At 41.2% G+C, this 18,628-nt stretch overlaps 1 protein-coding gene across 1 annotated transcript; it reads left to right on the top strand.

Annotated features, from left to right (window-relative positions):
- Window positions 1-501: 501 nt before the first annotated feature.
- Window positions 502-17,240, top strand: LOC112230404 (catalase). The gene is made up of 11 exons (XM_042310757.1): window positions 502-684; window positions 1,722-1,893; window positions 4,589-4,699; window positions 7,114-7,244; window positions 7,440-7,544; window positions 7,836-7,961; window positions 9,884-10,075; window positions 10,554-10,976; window positions 13,066-13,173; window positions 15,869-15,946; window positions 16,273-17,240. Exons 1-11 carry the CDS (start codon window positions 619-621, stop codon window positions 16,333-16,335), a joined length of 1,575 nt encoding a protein of 524 aa, XP_042166691.1. The 5' UTR covers window positions 502-618; the 3' UTR covers window positions 16,336-17,240.
- The last annotated feature ends 1,388 nt before the right edge of the window (window positions 17,241-18,628 follow it).

Below are 18,628 nucleotides of genomic sequence, written 5' to 3'. Positions count from 1 at the left end.
AACTGTAATTTTTGTATTTTCTATTCATTAAAGGAAATCAAACTACCTGTATCTGTGCACATATGTGCCCGTGACAACACAACATCATGACTGACTACACACTATTAATAAACGGTAATAAAGCCATCTCTCCGTCTGTGTGCATACGTTTCCGTGGCAGCACAACATGATGACTACACACAAGCACACAGCAGCTACATTGTAACTGTAATTGTGATACAGTTAGTTATGGGGTCAGCAGTATCTGATAAATATGACACTTAATCTCTGCCAAACTAGCCAACTAGCAATGTAAATATGTCACATGTTTAAATACGTTGTTTAGTCTGTTGCCTCGCGTGAGAGTTGGATCGCAAGTTTGTAGTTCGACAAGACGTGAACCAATAACTGACTACCCGTAGAAACCCGTAGAAATAACCCGCCCACCTTTGGGTCTTGGTTCGAGCTACATGTTTAACCCCGCCCTGTTCTGCGGTCTGCGAAAGTAGCTCAGACGGTGATCCAGCAGCCAATAGGAGTCGGGGAGAAAGCAGTAGGACTTTAATCGTACCGGGGTTAAATAGCACTCCGAAATATCATTCCCCCCAAGCAGTTGTGGTTTAAACTTTTTCATTTAAGATGGACGGGGATAGAGGGAAAGCAAACGATCAAATGAAGTTATGGAAAGAGGGCCAAAGCGATACGGTTTGTCCATTTTTATTCTTAGTTTGTGTTGTGTAGATCTGTTTAGAAATGAGTGAGAGATCATCCAGGGTCGTTTTCTGCCTCCTGGACTACTTAGCTATAATGCTAATGTTAGGTAGTTAGTTAGCTACACATTTACTGAACCATTATACTGTTCAATTCCACAACCAAAGAATGCATATTTTGTATTTGAATTGTCTTTTTTTTGATCGTGCAAGAATTGTTAGCTGGCTGCTACCTACAACTAAGTAATAGTTACAACTATTACTACTAGCTAGCTTGGATTAGCAGCTGGTCGTTACTAGCTGCTATACCCACAATCACAAAGTCAAACCCTGCCCATTTCTAACAAACCCATGCATTTCGAGCTTTCTTGACATTTGTAGAATACAATTCCAATGTTATCTAGGGTTTACTCTCATACTCCTGTAACATAACTGCAAAGTAGCTATTTATTTTGATTAGCTAACTAACGTCAACTACCTACCTAATGAAATGCCAAGAAGAAGTTGACTGCTTGTGTTTTAATTTGCTGGTTTAACGTGAAAACATTGCAAGATGAGAATAGAATAATCAGTGACACTAACTGGATGATTATGGACCTTGATTTGTTGGGATAAGAAATGGAGCTAGGCCATTGTCTTGCCTATAGTTTAGCTTGGACTTTAGCCATGTCAAATCATCGTTATCTAATCATTAGTGCGCAGGAAGGGCATATTTAATGGATCAACATTATGCAAGATTGTCAGTAAACAAGGCCTATTTCACACATCCCTAATGGGACCATTGAGTCCTTTGCCCAGGCTATTAAGTGTCAGGTGCACAAAGTATACCTGTACATTACTAGTCTTATTGTGTGTGTAGTTATGTCTCCCGAAAACAAGTACATTAAGAGTGTAAGTGTAGCTGATGTGGAATCAGGGAAAGGACCTACTCTGTTGCCAAAGGAAAATAGAGAGTAGGCCTAATGACTGTGTAAATAAAGTGTGTAGTGCAATGTCTTATGTATGACGTCTATGTCATTGCTTCCCCTTCAGAGGCCAGACAACCTGACCACTGGGGCTGGTCACCCGATAGGGGACAAGCTGAATATAATAACAGCGGGTCCCCGGGGGCCCCTCCTAGTGCAGGACACCCCGTTCATAGACGAGATGGCCCACTTCGACCGCGAGCGCATCCCAGAGAGGGTGGTACATGCCAAGGGAGGCGGTGGGTGTCCACCAATACATTTTAACAGACACTGATTAGCATTTATGCAATATACAATGAGCTCCATAAGCATTACATCCAACAAGTTTGTAAAGTCACAAGCTTGATGTAATCATTGTGTGTGGGGGGGACCGACCATGTGCTGTCATTTCTAAACGGTTCACCCGATATGGATGAAAATACTCTCAAATTAAAGCTGACAGTTATTGTATCATTTCAAATCTAAAGTGCTAGAGTACAGAGCCAAAGCAACAACAAAAAATGGTCACTGTCTGAATTATTTTGGAGCTCACTGTATTTGTCAGATGTTTTGAAGACAGGCTGGAGAGAGTCAGACGCTGCTAGATTTGTTCTTAAAAGTGGACCCTCAAAGTAATGGTATAGGGAAATACTTCCCCAGACATGCCGATCACATTTGAAATAAACATATTAAAGTGTTGGCCTACTCCTGGCTCTAGGCCAAAATACCAACTCTAACTCGTTAGTCTACTCGGGGCAGAATATTATAGGACCATACTTGATCATGTGATGTTCTGTGTTGGTCCACTATACAGAAGGGTAAAGTGCACCATGTGTATGGCTTTATAAGTTTGTGTTTACTAACTAGCGAGATGTACAGTACCAGTCAAAAGTTTGGACACACCTACCCATTCAAGGGTTTTTCTTTATTTGTACTATTTTACACACTGTAGAATAACAGTGAAGACATCACAACTATGAAATAACCAAAGTGTTAAACAAATCAATGTATTCTTCAAAGTAACTACCCTTTGCCTTGACAGATTTGCACACTCTTGGTATTCTCTCAACCAGCTTCACCTGGAATGCTTTTCCAACAGTCTTTGAAGGAGTTCCCACATATGCTGAGCACTTGTTGGCTGCTTTTCCTTCACTCCTACACTCCTTCAACTCATCCCAAACCATCTCAATTAGGTTGAGGTTGGGTGACTGTGGAGGCCAGGTCATCTGATGCAGCACTCAAGCACTCTCCTTTTTGGTCAAATAGCCCATACACAGCCTGGAGGTGTGATGGGTCATTGTTCTGTTGAAAAACAAATGGTAGTCCCACTAAGCACAAACCAGACGGGATGGTGTATTGCTGCAGAAAGTTATGATTGCCATGCTGGTTAAGTGTGCCTTGAATTCTAAATAAATCACTGACAGTCACCAGCAAAGCACCATCTCACCACCACCTCCGTGCTTCACGGTAGGAACCACACATGCAGACATCATTCGTTCACCTACTCTGCGTCTCACAGACACAGCGGGTCGAACCAAAAATCTCAAATTTGGACTCATCAGACCAAAGGACAGATTTCTACCGGTTTAATGTCCATTGCTTGTGTTTCTTGGCCCAAGCAAGCCTCTTCTTATTATTGGTGTCCTTTTAGTGGTTTCTTTGCAGCAATTCGACCATGAAGGCCTGATTCACACCGTCTCCTCTGAACAGTTGATGTTGACGTGTCTGTTACTTGAACTCTGAAGCGTTTATTTGGGCTTCAGTTTCTGAGGCTGGTAACTCTAATGAACTTATCCTCTGCAGCAGAGGTAACTCTGGGTCTTCCTTTCCTGTGGCAGTCCTCATGAGAGCCAGTTTCATCATAGCGCTTGATGGTTTTTGCTGTTGTATTTGTTTTATTTATTTAAACTTTTTTTTTTTTGCAACATGTTTATTTATTTAAATAGACAAGACCATTGAAGAAACGTTCAAAGTTTTTAATTTTCCAGGGTTGACTGACCTTCATGTCTTAAAGTAATATTGGACTGTCGTTTTTCTTTGCTTATGATGGGTTCTGACTAAACTTGGAATAGTGTTAATTATCAGGTAACCTATTGAAATATTGAGTGCTATAGTCTAAGGTCTACACCAGAAGTTAATGGTTATCTGTAGGATGAATGTATATGGTGGAGGCAATTAAGCTTGGAATATACTGAGTGAAGGGAAGATGATCACATGTTGGCAGGCACTGGATAAGGGTGGCGAGATGTGGATTAGTGAGGAAGGGGTGCTGAGGTTAGGTCACCTTAAGGGATAAGGAACAGTTAATTGCCCGCGTCACTTAATTTCCGGCCTAGCAACAAATATGTAATGTTTAGAGGAGGAGAATCCACCTCAAATTGGGGTATATACATACTACCACTGGCGGAACCATGCCTTTGTCTTATGCAGTTGTATGACCCAATGGGTGAATAGACTTGGTTTAAGCTTTACTAATCGTACATGAGTTTTACTAGGCTCATTTAGAACGTAACACTTATTTGAGCTGTTCTTGCCATTATATGGACTTGGTATTTTACCAAATAGGGATATCTTCTGTATACCACCTGTACCATGTCACCACAAAAATGATTGGCTCAAACACATTAAGAAGGAAATAAATTCCACAAATTAACTTTTAACAAGGCACACCTGTTTAATTAAAATGCATTCCAGGTGACTACCTCATGAAGCTGGTTGAGAGTGCCAAGAGTTTGCAAAGATGTCATCAAGGCAAAGGGTGGCTACTTTGAAGAATCTCAAATATAAAACTTTTTTTGGTTACTACATGAATCGATATGTGTTATTAAAAATTTTTGATGTCTTAACTGTTCTTCTACAATGTAAAAATAAAGAAAAACCTTTGAGTAGGTGTCCAAACTTTTTACTGGCACTATATACTCATTAACTGACCATTTTTTGCCTCTTCCTACACAGGAGCTTTTGGGTACTTTGAGGTGACACATGACATCTCTCGCTACTGCAAGGCCAAGGTGTTTGAGCATGTGGGCAAGACCACACCTGTCGCCATTCGCTTCTCCACCGTGGGTAAGACATTAGCCTACATTACATTTTCTTTTAACATACATTTTTTTCCCTGGTATTTTGAGGGCGCTCACTCCGGTTTTTCTATAAAACTGCTACAAACTGTTACTTTTGTTTCCTTAAGGACATGCAAAAAGAAACACTCGGATTTGCTAGCTAGCAATTTGACTACTGCCACGACAGATTTTTACCTTGTCAGCTCAATCTTACAATTTTATGGTTAACTAGTCCAACGCTCTAACCACCTGCCTTACATTGCACTCCACGAGGAGCCTGCCTGTTACGCGAATGCAGTAAGAAGCCAAGGTAAGTTGCTAGCTAGCATTATACTTATCTTTATAAAAAAACAATCAATCATAATCACTAGTTAACTACACATGGTTGATATTACTAGTTTATCTAACGTGTCCTGCGTTGCATATAATCGATGCGGTGCGCATTCGCGAAAAAGGACTGTCGTTGCTCCAACGTGTACCTAACCATAAACCTCAATACCTTTCTGAAAATCAATACACAAGTATATATTTTTAAACCTGCATATTTAGTTAATATTGCCTGCTAACATGAATTTCTTTTAACTAGGGAAATTGTCACTTCTCTTGCAACAGAGTCAGGGTATATGCAGCAGTTTGGGCCGCCTGGCTCGTTGCGAACTGTGTGAAGACTATTTCTTCCTAACAAAGACGGCCAACTTCGCCAAACGGGATGATTTAACAAAAGCTCATTTGCGAAAAAAAAGCACAATCGTTGCACGACTGTACCTAACCATAAACATCAATGCCTTTCTTAAAATCAATACACAGAAGTGTATATTTTTAAACCTGCATATTTAGCTAAAAAAAAATCCAGGTTAGCAGGCAATATTAACCAAGTGAAATTGTGTCACTTCTCTTGCGTTCATTGCACGCAGAGTCAGGGTATATGCAACAGTTTAGGCCTCCTGGCTTGTTGCGAACTAATTTGCCAGAATTTTAAGTAATTATGACAATAACATTGGAGGTTGTGCAATGTAACAGGAATATTTAGATTTATGGATGCCACCCATTAGATAAAATACAGAACGGTTCCGTATTTCACTGAAAGAATAAACGTTTTGTTTTCGAGATGATAGTTTCCGGATTCTACCATATTAATGACCTAAGGCTTGTATTTCTGTGTTATTATGTTATAATTAAGTCTATGATTTGATAGAGCAGTCTGAGCGATGGTAGGCACCAGCAGGCTCGTAAGCATTCAATCAAACAGAACCTTCGTGCATTTTGCCAGCAGCTCTTCGCAATGCTTCAAGCATTGCCCTGTTTATGACTTCAAGCCTATCAACTCCCGAGATTTGGCTGGTGTAACCGATGTAAAATGGCTAGCTAGTTTACGGGGTGCGTATAGAGAGATGGTTCTATAATTCCTATAGTAACTATAACCTAAAACTTCTTACGTGGGAATATTGAAGACTCATGTTAAAAGGAACCACCAGCTTTCATATGTTCTGAGCAAGGAACTTAAACGTTAGCTTTCTTACATGGCACATATTGCACTTTTACTTTCTTCTCCATCACTTTGTTTTTGCATTATTTAAACCAAATTGAACATGTTTCATTATTTACTTGAGGCTAAATTGATTTTATTGATGTATTATATTAAGTGTTCATTCAGTATTGTTGTAATTGTCATTATTACAAATACCGATTAATCCGATTTTTTTTATTTAATGTATCGGCTTTTTTTGGTCCTCCAATAATCGTATCGGCGTTGCAAAATCATAATCGGTCGACCTCTACCACAGACGGACTAAGCTGAAAAGCTTCATTGCTTGACACGCATGATGAAATCCTGGTTGAGAATGAAATGACTGAACAATAAAACGGCACAGCAAGTAAGTGAAAGAAAAAGGTTTTGATTATGTTATACTGGTAATGTGGACATAGATAAATGCCAACAAAATAACAATTGTTTGGTGTGTGTAACCTTTATTTAACAAGACAAGTTAAGAACAAATTCCTTTTTACAATGGCGGCCTACCCCGCCCTATGGGACTCCCAATCACGACCGTATGTGATACAGCCTGGATTCGAACCAGAGACTAGTGACGCCTCTTGCACTGAGATGGTGTGTGTACTATTTAACTGTACTAGAATGCTTAAAAGGCTGCTAAAATTGTAAATATCAGAGATCGGTATCGTGTTTTGTTTTTGCAAGGAAAATATTGGGTATCGGCCAAAGATGTCATATCGGTGCATCCCTAGTATAGTCATTTTTGCTTGTGTTTATCAAGGGAGTCGATCATTTCAGACCCCCACTTTACACCATTGAATAAATACCAGAAAATACACAATGTCATATTTTTAGTCTGCAAATAGTGTATTGTGTTTAAACTGGTTGTCCATGTGTTATCAACCTATTTTTGTCTCAAACTCATGTAGCTGGGGAATCGGGCTCAGCGGACACAGTGAGAGACCCACGTGGCTTTGCAGTCAAGTTCTACACTGACGAGGGCAACTGGGACCTTACTGGCAACAACACCCCCATATTCTTTATCAGGGATGCAATGCTGGTGAGTTCAGACGTGTGAGTCAAGATTGCGTCTGGGTGTGCCTTGCTTAGATTCAGTCTTTGACACATGACATGGAGTACAAGGAGTGGAACGTTAGCTGAACAGACTGGCAACCAGGCTAGTACATTAGTCCATCTCCCCGTATGATATTAAATACCATTACCACATCTCTCTAATTTCCCTTTGTTTGTGCAGTTCCCATCCTTCATCCACTCTCAGAAGCGCAACCCCCAGACTCACCTGAAGGACCCAGACATGGTGTGGGACTTCTGGAGCCTGCGGCCTGAGTGTATGCATCAGGTACTGCATCTGCTCCTCTCTACTCGCCACCAAACCTGTACACGCACGATAGTTAGAATCAGAAAATGCATTGTATTTTCTGATTTCACCCCACACTAAGCCAAATTCTAGTAAGAACATGTCATTAACAACTTAAAAGCTGTGCCAGTATATCTAGAAATGGTGGTTGCTGCATTAATTTAAATAGATTATTATATAATTCTTCTAATCTTATTTACTTATCACAATGGCTAAATTGCTTATGACTGAATATGTGCCTTTGTTCATCATTTTGTCTTAATCTCTGTGAAGGTGTCCTTCCTGTTCAGTGACCGTGGTCTGCCCGACGGCTTCCGCCACATGAATGGCTACGGATCCCACACCTTCAAGCTGGTGAACGCCGACAGTCAGCCCGTCTACTGCAAGTTCCACTACAAGGTTAGAGCATAACTAAAAAAATATAATCACATTTTATTGGTCAAATACACATGGTTAGCAGATGTTAATGCGAGGGTAGCAAAATTTTTGTGCTTCTGACAGTGCCGTAATATCTAACAAGTAATCTAACAATTTCATAACAACTACACACAAGTGTAAAGGAATGAATAAGAGTATGTACATATATGGATGAGACATGGCCGATTGGCATAGGCATGGTGCAATAGATGGTATACGGTACAGTGTGTATATACATATGAGTAATGTAAGATATCTTAACATTTATTAAAGTGGCATTGTTTAAAGTGACTAGTGATCCATTTATTAAAATGGGCAGTGATAGGAGTCTCTATGTAGGCAGGAGCCTCTGAGTTAGTGATTTTGGTTTAGCAATCGGATGGCCTTGAGATGGAAGCTGTTTTTCTGTCTCTCGGTCCCAGCTTTGATGCACCTGTACTGACCTCGCCTTCTGGATGGTAGCCGGGTGAACAGTCAGTGGCTCGGGTGGTTGTTGTCCTTGATGATCTTTTTGGCCTTCCTGTGACATTGGGTTCTGTAGGTGTCTTGGAGGGCAGGTAGTTTTCCTCCGGTGATGCGTTGTGCAGACCACACCACCCTCTGGAAAGCCTTGCGGTTGAGGGCGGTGCAGTTGCCGTACTAGGCGGCGATACAGCCCGACAGGATGCTCTCGATTGTGCACCTGTAAAAGTTTGTCAGGATTTTAGGTGACAAGCCAAATTTCTTCAGCCTCCTGAGGTTGAAGAGGCACTGAGACTTCTTCTCTATGCTACCTGTGGGTGGACCATTTCAGTGTGTCTGATGTGTACGCCAAGGAACTTAAAACTTTCCACCTTCTCCACTACTGTCCCTTCCATGTGGATACGGGGGTGCTCCCTCTGCTTTTTCCTGAAGTCCACAATCATCTCCTTTGTTTTGTTGCCGTTGAGTGAGATTGTTTTTCTGCCCTCGCCTCCTCCCTGTAGGCTGTCTCGTCGTTGTTAGTAATCAAGCCCGCTACTGTTGTGTTGTCTGCAAATTTGATGATTGAGTTGGAGGCGTGCATGGCCACGCAGTAATGGGTGAACAGTGAGTACAGGAGGGGGCTGAGCACGCACACTTGTGGGGGGGCCCCAGTGATGAGTGTCAGCGAAGTAGAAATGTTTCCTACCTTCAGCACCTGGGGGCGGCCCGTCAGAAAGTCCCTGACCCAGTTGCACAGGGCAGGGTTGAGACCCAGGGACTCCAGCTTAATGATGAGCTTTGAGGGTACTATGGTGTTGAGGGTACAATGAACAGCCTTCTTACAAAGGTATTCCTCTTGTCCAGATGGGATAGGGCAGTGTGATAGCGATTGCATCATCTGTGGACCTGTTGGGGCGGTATGCAAACTGAAGTGAGTCTTGGGTGACAGGTAAGGTGGAGGTGATATGATCCTTGACTAGTCTCTCAAAGCACTTCAAGATGACAGAAGTGAGTGCTACAGGGTGGTAGCCATTTAGTTTGCTTTGCCTTGTGTACAGTAGCAATGGTGGCCATCTTGAAGCATGTGGGGACAGCAGACTGGAATAGGGAGCAATTTAATAATGTCCATAAACCCTCTAGCCAGCTGGTCTGCGCATGCTCTGAGGACGTGGCTAGGGAGGGTTAAGCCTAGCAAGGGTTAACACGTTTAATGTTTTACTCACCTCGGGGGGCGCGCAGCGCAGTCCTTGATAACGGGCCACAACGGTGGCACTGTATTATCCTCAAAAAAAGATGCTACAGGACTAGTGAAATGTACTACACTTAAATAGATATAGGAGTCGACTATACTTAATTAACTGAAGGATGAAAGAGTAATAGTGGGAAGAAGTAAACCTAGTTTGAAAAATTGGGACTTGTCCATAGTAACCCATAGCATCCTTCCTCTGCTCTCCTCTCAGACCAACCAGGGTATCAAGAACATGAAACCTGAGGACGCCGAGCGCCTGGCCTCCACCGACCCGGACTATGCCATTCGAGACCTTTACACCTCCATCGCCAACGGCAAATTCCCTTCCTGGTCATTCTACATCCAGGTCATGACCTTTGACCAGGCCGAGAAGTTCCAGTGGAACCCCTTTGACCTGACCAAGGTAGCATAGATACAATTTTAATTTATTAAATTGTGGGGACCCTAACCCTTATAGTAGGTGCATTCCTAAACATTTGATCAATACTTTTTTGTTTTTTAAAGAATGTGACAGAAATACCTGAAATGTCTTAATATTGTACTTTGTTAGCAATTTAAACAGATGTCCCCAAAAATATTCTGTCCATACATATGCAGTACTCTGACTTTTCCACCAGAGGGGGGGGACTTACTCCACATTACCTCTGAAAGTGGTCTGAGCTCTGTTATGGTGTCATAGTGTTTGTGAATGGTAGAATAATGGGTAACTGACTGAATAGCTGCAGTCTTTTCAGGATAATTATTAGGTGAAAATATAGGGTAGGGGTCATGCATGAATGCATAAAAAAAAATCTTTGTCCTCTAAGAATGGCTAGAAATCTCTTGCACTTCTATGTACCTTGGTTGGCCTGAGAAGTAGCAACACTTCTCTTTTTCCTTAGGTGTGGTCTCACAAGGAGTACCCTCTTATTCCGGTGGGGAGGTTGGTGCTCAACAGAAACCCTGCCAACTACTTTGCTGAGATCGAGCAACTGGCCTTTGACCCCAGCAATATGCCCCCTGGCATCGAGCCCAGCCCCGACAAGATGCTGCAGGGGCGTCTGTTCTCCTACCCAGACACACACCGCCACCGGCTGGGAACCAACTACCTGCAGCTGCCCGTCAACTGCCCCTTCAGGACCCGTGTGGCCAACTACCAGCGAGACGGGCCCATGTGCATGTTCGACAACCAGGCTGGCGCTCCCAACTACTTCCCCAACAGCTTCAGTGCTCCAGAGACCCAGCAACAGCACGTGGAGACCAGGTTTAAGGTATCCCCAGATGTGGGCCGCTACAACAGCGCTGACGACGATGATGTCACACAGGTAATGTATCTATGTAGCACACAATGGATTAGTTCACTGAGATGGGCATGAATCAAACAGGTGTCTCGTGTGCCATTTAAAAAAAATTATATATATATTTTTTTTTGCTTCTGCTTGACAAAATAAAATCTTGGTCGACCAACAGCCTATCGACCAGTCGACTAAATGGGGTCAGCCCTAGTTACATTAAGGTAAACCAACGTTTTGGAAATGCACTGAACAACATAATAAATACGACACGTATAGTGTCGGTCCCCTGTTTGATGATCTGAAATAAAAGATCCCTGAAATGTTCTTCCTTCATCCTTGTTACTGATCATTTCTCATTTGCCTAGATAATCCATCCAGTCGACAAGTGTGGCATATCAAGAAGCTGATTTTAAACAGCATGATCATTACACAGATGCACCTTGTGGAAGGGACAATTAAAGGCCACTCTAAAATGTGCAGTTTTGTCACGCAACACAATGCCACAGATGTCTCAAGTTTTGATTAAGTGTGCAATTGGCATGCTGACTGCAGGAATGTCCACTAGAGCTCTTGCCAGAGAATTGAATGTTAATTTTTCTACCGTAAGTCTCCTCTGTTCATCTTTGCCTCGACCCTGACTAGTCTCCCAGTACATTCAGGCCAAAGAGTTCAATCTTGGTTTCATCAGAGAAGAGAATCTTGTTTCTCATGGTCTGAGGGTCTTTAGGTGCCTTTTTGGCAAACTCCAAGTGTGCTGTCATGTGGCTTCTGTCTGGCCACTCTACCATAAAGGCCTGATTGGTGGAGGCTTGCAGAGATGGTTGTCCTTCTGGAAGGTTCTCCCATCTCTACAGAGGAACTCTGGAGCTCTGTCAGTGGCCATCGGGTTCTGGGTCACCTCCCTGACCAAGGCTCTTCTCCCCCGATTGCTCAGTTTGGCCAGGTGGCCAGCTCTAGGAAGAGTCTTGATAGTTCCAAACTTTTTCCATTTAAGAATGATGGAGGCCACTGTTCTTGGATCTTCAATGCTGCAGAAATGTTTTGGTACCCTTCCCCAGCTCTGTGCCTCGACACAATCCTGTCTCGGAGCTCTACGGACAATTCCTTCGACCTCATGGCCTGGTTTTTTTCTGTGACATGCACTGTCAACTGTGGGACCTTTTTTTTTATTTATATAGACAGGTCCAAGATCTGTTTATTTTTTAGAAATGTAATGAACTTTGTCATTATGGGGTATTGTGTGTAGATTGATGGGGGGGGGGGAGAAGTACGGTCTTTTAAAGGCTGTAATGTAAGAACATTTGGGAAAAGGAAAGTGGTCTGAATACTTTCCGAATATGGAAAAATACAGCAATCGATTGGTCGAAAGAACAGGCAGCATTCGATTGGTCGAAAGAACAGGCAGCATTCGATTGGTCGAAAGAACGGGCAACTTTTTTGTTTGTTTGTCTGGGACAACCCTAGATCAGTCAGATGCAAAACATTGCGGATCACTGGCATCTCGGCTTCAAGGAAGAAAGACAATTTCTAAGAGGAACATAAAACATACTTTTCAGTAACCCCAACATTTTACCAGGCTTGTGTTTTGATGCGCTGTCAGGCAATGTGTTTTAGAAAAAGGCTTGCCACTTAATGTAGTCCAAAAAAGGTTTGTGGATCTGGACTTTACCCTTCATACTGGAGCAAAGGGCATTCTAGCTCTGGCTCTTCCAGGATGTGTAGATTGGGGCATATCCTGGCACTTCAAAAGGGGCTCGTCCTGGCCACCGGGGTCAACCAGGGTTCCTGGTCGCGAGAGGCTGATGGGCTTCTCTCCAGTAGAGAGGGTTGCACTGAGGTGACCTGAGGGTGAATTCATACACATGGAGATCTGTGTGCACTGCCAGGCACAACGATGATACGCTCTATATAGAACTCTAAATCTCTTAACATTTTTTAAGAAATACTACTTTGTTTCTGTGTTCAAATGTTTGGCTTTGTAATTTATACATTTTTTAAAAATCCTTAACTGTAATGCTTATAAATGATTACAAATAATGAAATATTTATTGATAGTTTAATTGTTTATTAATGCGCGTGTGTGACCAGTTGCTTGACCTTGCGTGCGTGTGTATTGCAGGTGCGTACCTTCTTCACTGAGGTGCTGAATGAGGAGGAGCGCCAGAGGCTCTGTCAGAACATGGCTGGGGCCCTGAAAGGGGCCCAAGTCTTCATCCAGAAACGCTGGGTGAGTTCTCATCATTATGATTGTTTAAGTCACCATTTTCATCATCATTGGGCTCAGCAATCATGTTATTTCTATCATGTTTTTTTTTAATCATTACTATTCAAATCAAACTCTCCTCCACCACACTGTCATCAAAGTATTCACACCCCTTGACTTTTTACACATTTTGTTACAAAGTGGGATTACAATTTGATTTAATTGTCTTTTTTTGTCAACGGTCTACACAAGTCTGGAGGGAAAAAGTATATTTGTAAAAACAAATTTTATATATATATATATATATATATGAAAAATAAACCCCATTATATCTTGATTACTTCAGTATTTCCCCCCCCCCCGAGTCAATACATGTTAGAATCACCTTTGGCAGCAATTACAGCTGAGTCTTTCTGGGTAAATCTCTAAGAGCTTTCCACACCTGGACTGTGCAATATTTGCCAATTATTATTTTCAAAGTTCTTCAAGCTCTGTCAAATTGAACTAGAAGCACAAGCATTTCGCTACACTCGCATTAACATCTGCTAACCATGTGTATGTGACAAATAAAAATAAAATTTGATTTGATTTGAAATTGGTTTTTGGTCATGGCTAGACAACCATTTTCAGGTCTTGCCATAGATTTTCAAGCAGATTTATGTCAACTGTAACCCAGCCACCCAGGAACATTCACTGTCTTCTTGGTACTGTGTGTAACTCCAGTGTAGATTTGGCCTTGTTTTAGGTTATTGTTCTGCTGAAAGGTGAGTTCATCTCCCAGTGTCTGCTGGAAAGCAGACTAAACCAGGTTTTCCTCTAGGAATTTTATTCTTTCGACTTCTGTTTCACTCTGTCAGTAAGATTAGTATTGTGGAATAGAGGTCGACCGATTTATGATTTTTCGATACAGATTATTGGAGGACCAAAAAAGGCGATGCCGATTTTAAATAAAATAAAATGTTTTATTTATTTGTAATAATGACAATTACAACAATACTGAATGAACACTTATTTTAACTTAATATAATACATCAATAAAATCAATTTAGCCTCAAGTAAATAATAAAACATGTTCAATTTGGTTTAAATAATGCAAAAACAAAGTGTTTGGAGAAGAAAGTAAAAGTGCACTATGAGCTAACGTTTCAGTTCCTTGCTCAGAACATGAGAACATATGAAAGCTGGTGGTTACTTTTAACCATGAATCTTCAATATTCCCAGGTAAGAAGTTTTAGGTTGGTTATTATAGGACTATTTCCCTCTCTACCATTTGTATTTCATTAACCTTTGACTATTGGATGTTCTTAAAAGCACTTTAGTATTGCCAGTGTAACAGTATAGCTTCCGTCCATCTCCTCGCTCCTTTCTGGGCTCGAACCAGCAACACAACGACAATTAGCGCGCGCTAACTAGCTAGCCATTTCACTTTGGTTACACGAGCCTCATCTCGGGAGTTGATAAGCTTGAAGTCATAAACAGCGCAATGCTTGACGCACAACGAAGAGCTTCTGGCAAAATGCACGAAAGTGCTGTTTGAATGAATGTTTACGAGCCTGCTTCTGCCTACCACCGCTGTCAGAGACGTAGATACTTGTACGCTCAGTCAGATTATATGCAACGCAGGACACGCTAGATAATATCTAGTAATATCATCAACCATGTGTAGTTAACTAGTGATTATGATTGTTTTTTATAAGATAAGTTTAATGCTAGCTAGCAATTTACCTTGGCTTACTGCATCTGTCGTTCTGCCCCTGAACAAGGCAGTTAACCCACCGTTCCTAGGCCCTCATTGAAAATAAGAATGTGTTCATAACTGACATGCCTAGTTAAATAAAGGTATATAAAAATCGGCAAATCGGCGCCCAGAAATACCGATTTGTTATGAAAACCTGAAATCGGCCATACCGATTTAATCAGTTGACCTCTTGTGGAGTAACTACAATGTTGAGCCATACTTGGAGTTTAATGGCTGTGATAGCAGAACTGTTTTAAAGTCACCATTGGCCTCATGGTGAAATCCCTGTGCGGTTTCCTCCTTTTCTGTCAACTGAGTTAGGGAAGGACACCTGTAAATTTGTAGTGACTGGGTGTATTGATACACCATCCAAAGTGTCATTAATAACTTTACCATGCTCAAAGGGATATTCAATGTCGTTTTTAAAAATAATCTACCAATTAGGTGCCCTTTGCAAGGCATTGAACAACCTCCCTGGTCTTTGTGGTTGAATCTGTTTGAAATTCACTGCTGGACTGAGATACTTTTATGTGTGGGGTACAGAGATTAGGTAGTCGTTAAACAATATTGCACAGTGAGTCCATGTAACTTGTTAAACACATTTTTACTCCTGAACTTGTTTAGGCTGGCCATAACAAACAGGTTGAATACTTATTGACTCAAAACATTTCAGCTTTTCATTTTGTATTAATTTATAAATATCTAGAAAAACAATCCATTTTGACATTATGGGGTACTGTGTGTAGGCCAGTGGGATTATGATATATATTTTTTTAAATTCAGGCTCTATAACACAACAAAATGTGGAAAAAGTCCAGGGGTGTGAATACTTTCTATAGGCACTGTATATTTCCCAGCCATCTTCCTCACTACCACGAAGGTCATCTTTGCAATGCAATATTGTATAATGTATCTATTTTACTGCTATCGCTATCAACACTTCTGACCATCTCTCCCTGGTCTTGCACCCTGTTTTTCCAGATTCAGAACCTGATGGCTGTGCATGCAGACTATGGAAACGGGGTTCAGGCCCTACTCAACAACACTGAGCCCACGAAGGTAAGTCCATTCATTCTTGTCAGCGGACACTAAAGCTTATGTCATTTAAAAGGGCATTTGCCTATTTCAATCAAAGTATAGTTAAAATAGGAAAAGCATGTATTTTTATTTTATACATGTGGAACATGTTTACTTTTCATATTCCTTTACATTTAGTATATATTTTTGTTGTAACTTTCTCTCAGGACCCCTCATAAACAAGATTGTGTTTTACTTGTTTATATCCATAATTCTCGTCAAAAGAAATTAATAGAAGTTTAGCATTGAGCGCTAACTTATTTTTGTCTTTCTCTCCCTTTGTCTCCTTCCCTCCTCCTCTCTACCAGGACACTGTGAGAGTGTACACTCGTGGCGGTGCCTCTGCCGTCGCTGCCTCCTCCAAGATGTGATGCCTTAACTTCCACCTGGGGGCAGTTCTACCTGTTGCACTTACCATCCGCTATAGAAGATTTTACTACAGGCCGTCAGTAAATACTATAGCTAATTAAATGGCAAACTATCATGATTGTTTTTGTAATTCCTCAGGCTACTTGCTGCACGGATGACATGAGACAGCATTGCTGTCCGTTCTTACATGTAATTTCCTGTCCATTTTTCCTAAGTTCACACAGAAATGAATATGGTCAGACTGCAGCCCTATGGGAGAAGATTCTGTCCCCAAATCAGTCAAATACACTGGCGCTATCTGAAAAGCCATACCTTTATTCAGTTGCTTATAGTATAGATTTTCATTCCATTGTCAGTATAGTGTTTCATCTTTTTCCCAATGACTTATTGTTTGTGTATCCAGGCCTTATGTATGCCCTGATAGTTAGCTTAATAAACAGGTATGCGTTAGCTAGCCTATATGCACAAAATATGGCATTTAAACAAACCACCAACATCTTCAAATAAGATTCATAATTATTTTATAGTATTTATCTATTTAAACTTCTGAGTTCTCTTAACATTTTTCAGTGCTTATGCCTACATCATATTTCTTGGTTGTATCAGAAATGGTTTCAGGCCATCGATTAGTGCGATTCACCAAATGTTTTCTGTAGATACTCTGTACCAGAATGAATCACTGAAGAGATGTCAGTTGAGTTGGGGCTGGGGAACAGTCGTTCTCTTCTCGCAAGCCTCCAGACTCGATTGCTATTTTGAGCCTTATCGCTGTTAATGTTTCTGTTAGGTAGAGCATTCCCGCTCATATCGCCTGTCTGAAGAGAAGTGATTTGTTATATGAATGTAAAATTGTGAACTTTTTTTAACCACAAAATGAGATTGTAATAAATCAAAAGGTAATGCTGTATGTGTGGTTTTGGTATGTCTGGTTTAAAGCAGGCTGATCTTAACTCCAGGGTATGCAGGCTTTTGTTACAGGCCAGGACTACACCTGATTCTACATATCGAACCCTTAGTTGCAGTGTGTTACTGGGCTGGAGTAAAAGCCTGCACACCCTGTTGGTCTCTCGGACCAGGATTGAATACATTGAGCGTGTTTATGGGGTTGTCATCTATGATGCAGTTCAAACTGTGAATGGTGGTTTGGCCTTTGGAGGGCCCAGCATTTCAACAAGTTATTCAGCTCCAGATTTACACATGCAAACACACGGGAGAGTGGCTAAGACTAAAGTAAGCATACCAGACACTCAACAGACTTAAGGGTAAACACTTTGACAATGACTGATTTCAACTGTACAAAACATTCAAGCCAGGTTCACACTTAGTTCCCATCAATACATTGAACTGTATGCCTAAATTGTCTGAATAGTAAGTAGGTAGCAGCATTTTCTTCAGTGTAACCAGTTGATAACATTTTATAGGTCATGTGGGGGAATGAGTTGGCTTTGTATAGTTCCCCCACCTTGCTTTATAATGTACTTGGTTACACTGTATCAATGAATCATAGCATCTCAATTGCCATGGTACCAGACTTTTCAAATATGTAAAAAAAAAAAAACTGTTGTGCCTGTTTGAGTTTGCCTAATGTAGCAGGAGTAAAAAAGCTAGTCTTAATACACCAATAGAAATGTCCCAACCTTGTAACCTAGGCCTGTCTAGCACTCCATGCAGACTCAAGCAAACACTCATTGGAAAGGAATCTAAGTATTTTGAACTCTGTTATACAGTGCCTTCGGAAAGTATTCAGACCCCTTGACTTTTTCCACATTGTGTTAGGTTAAAGCCATATTCTAAAATTGATTAAATGTTTCTCATGAATCTGCACACAATAACCCATAATGACAAAGCAAAGAGGATTTTTAGACATGTTTCCTAATTATTTGTTTTAACTGATCACATTTACAATAGATTCTCAGATTCTACTTTAACTGATCACAAGTATTCAGACTCTTTACTCAGTACTTTGTTGAAGCACCTTGGGCAGCGATAACAGCCTCAAGTCCTGGGTATGGCGCTACAAGCTTGGCACACCTGTATTTGGGGAGTTTCTCCCATTCTTCTCTGCAGATCCTTTCAAGCTCTGTCAGGTTGGTTGGGGGGTGTTATTTTACCTCAGGCTTTCTGCTAGTGAGGTTGATGGTTCCAAACTTCTTCCATTTAAGAATGTTGGAGGCCACTGTGTTCTTGGGGACCTTCAATGCTGCAAAATAAAAATGTACCCTTCCCCAGATCTGTGCCTCAACACAATCCTGTCTCGGAGCTCTACGGACAGTTCATTCAATCTCGTGGCTTGGT

Source organism: Oncorhynchus tshawytscha, linkage group LG32 (assembly GCF_018296145.1).
Source record: "Oncorhynchus tshawytscha isolate Ot180627B linkage group LG32, Otsh_v2.0, whole genome shotgun sequence".
NCBI classification, from domain to species: Eukaryota; Metazoa; Chordata; class Actinopteri; order Salmoniformes; family Salmonidae; genus Oncorhynchus; species Oncorhynchus tshawytscha.
The sequence above is the reverse complement of the archived record's forward strand: the minus strand, read 5'-3'. Positions and strand labels throughout refer to the sequence as shown.

Excerpts from the sequence above, each read along its gene's own strand:
- LOC112230404 (XM_042310757.1), top strand. The coding sequence starts at position 619 with ATGGACGGGGATAGAGGGAAAGCAAACGATCAAATGAAGTTATGGAAA. Across the intron at positions 7,245-7,439 it reads TTATCAGGGATGCAATGCTG|TTCCCATCCTTCATCCACTC; the intron begins GTGAGTTCAGAC and ends TTGTTTGTGCAG. Across the intron at positions 7,962-9,883 it reads ACTGCAAGTTCCACTACAAG|ACCAACCAGGGTATCAAGAA; the intron begins GTTAGAGCATAA and ends CTCTCCTCTCAG.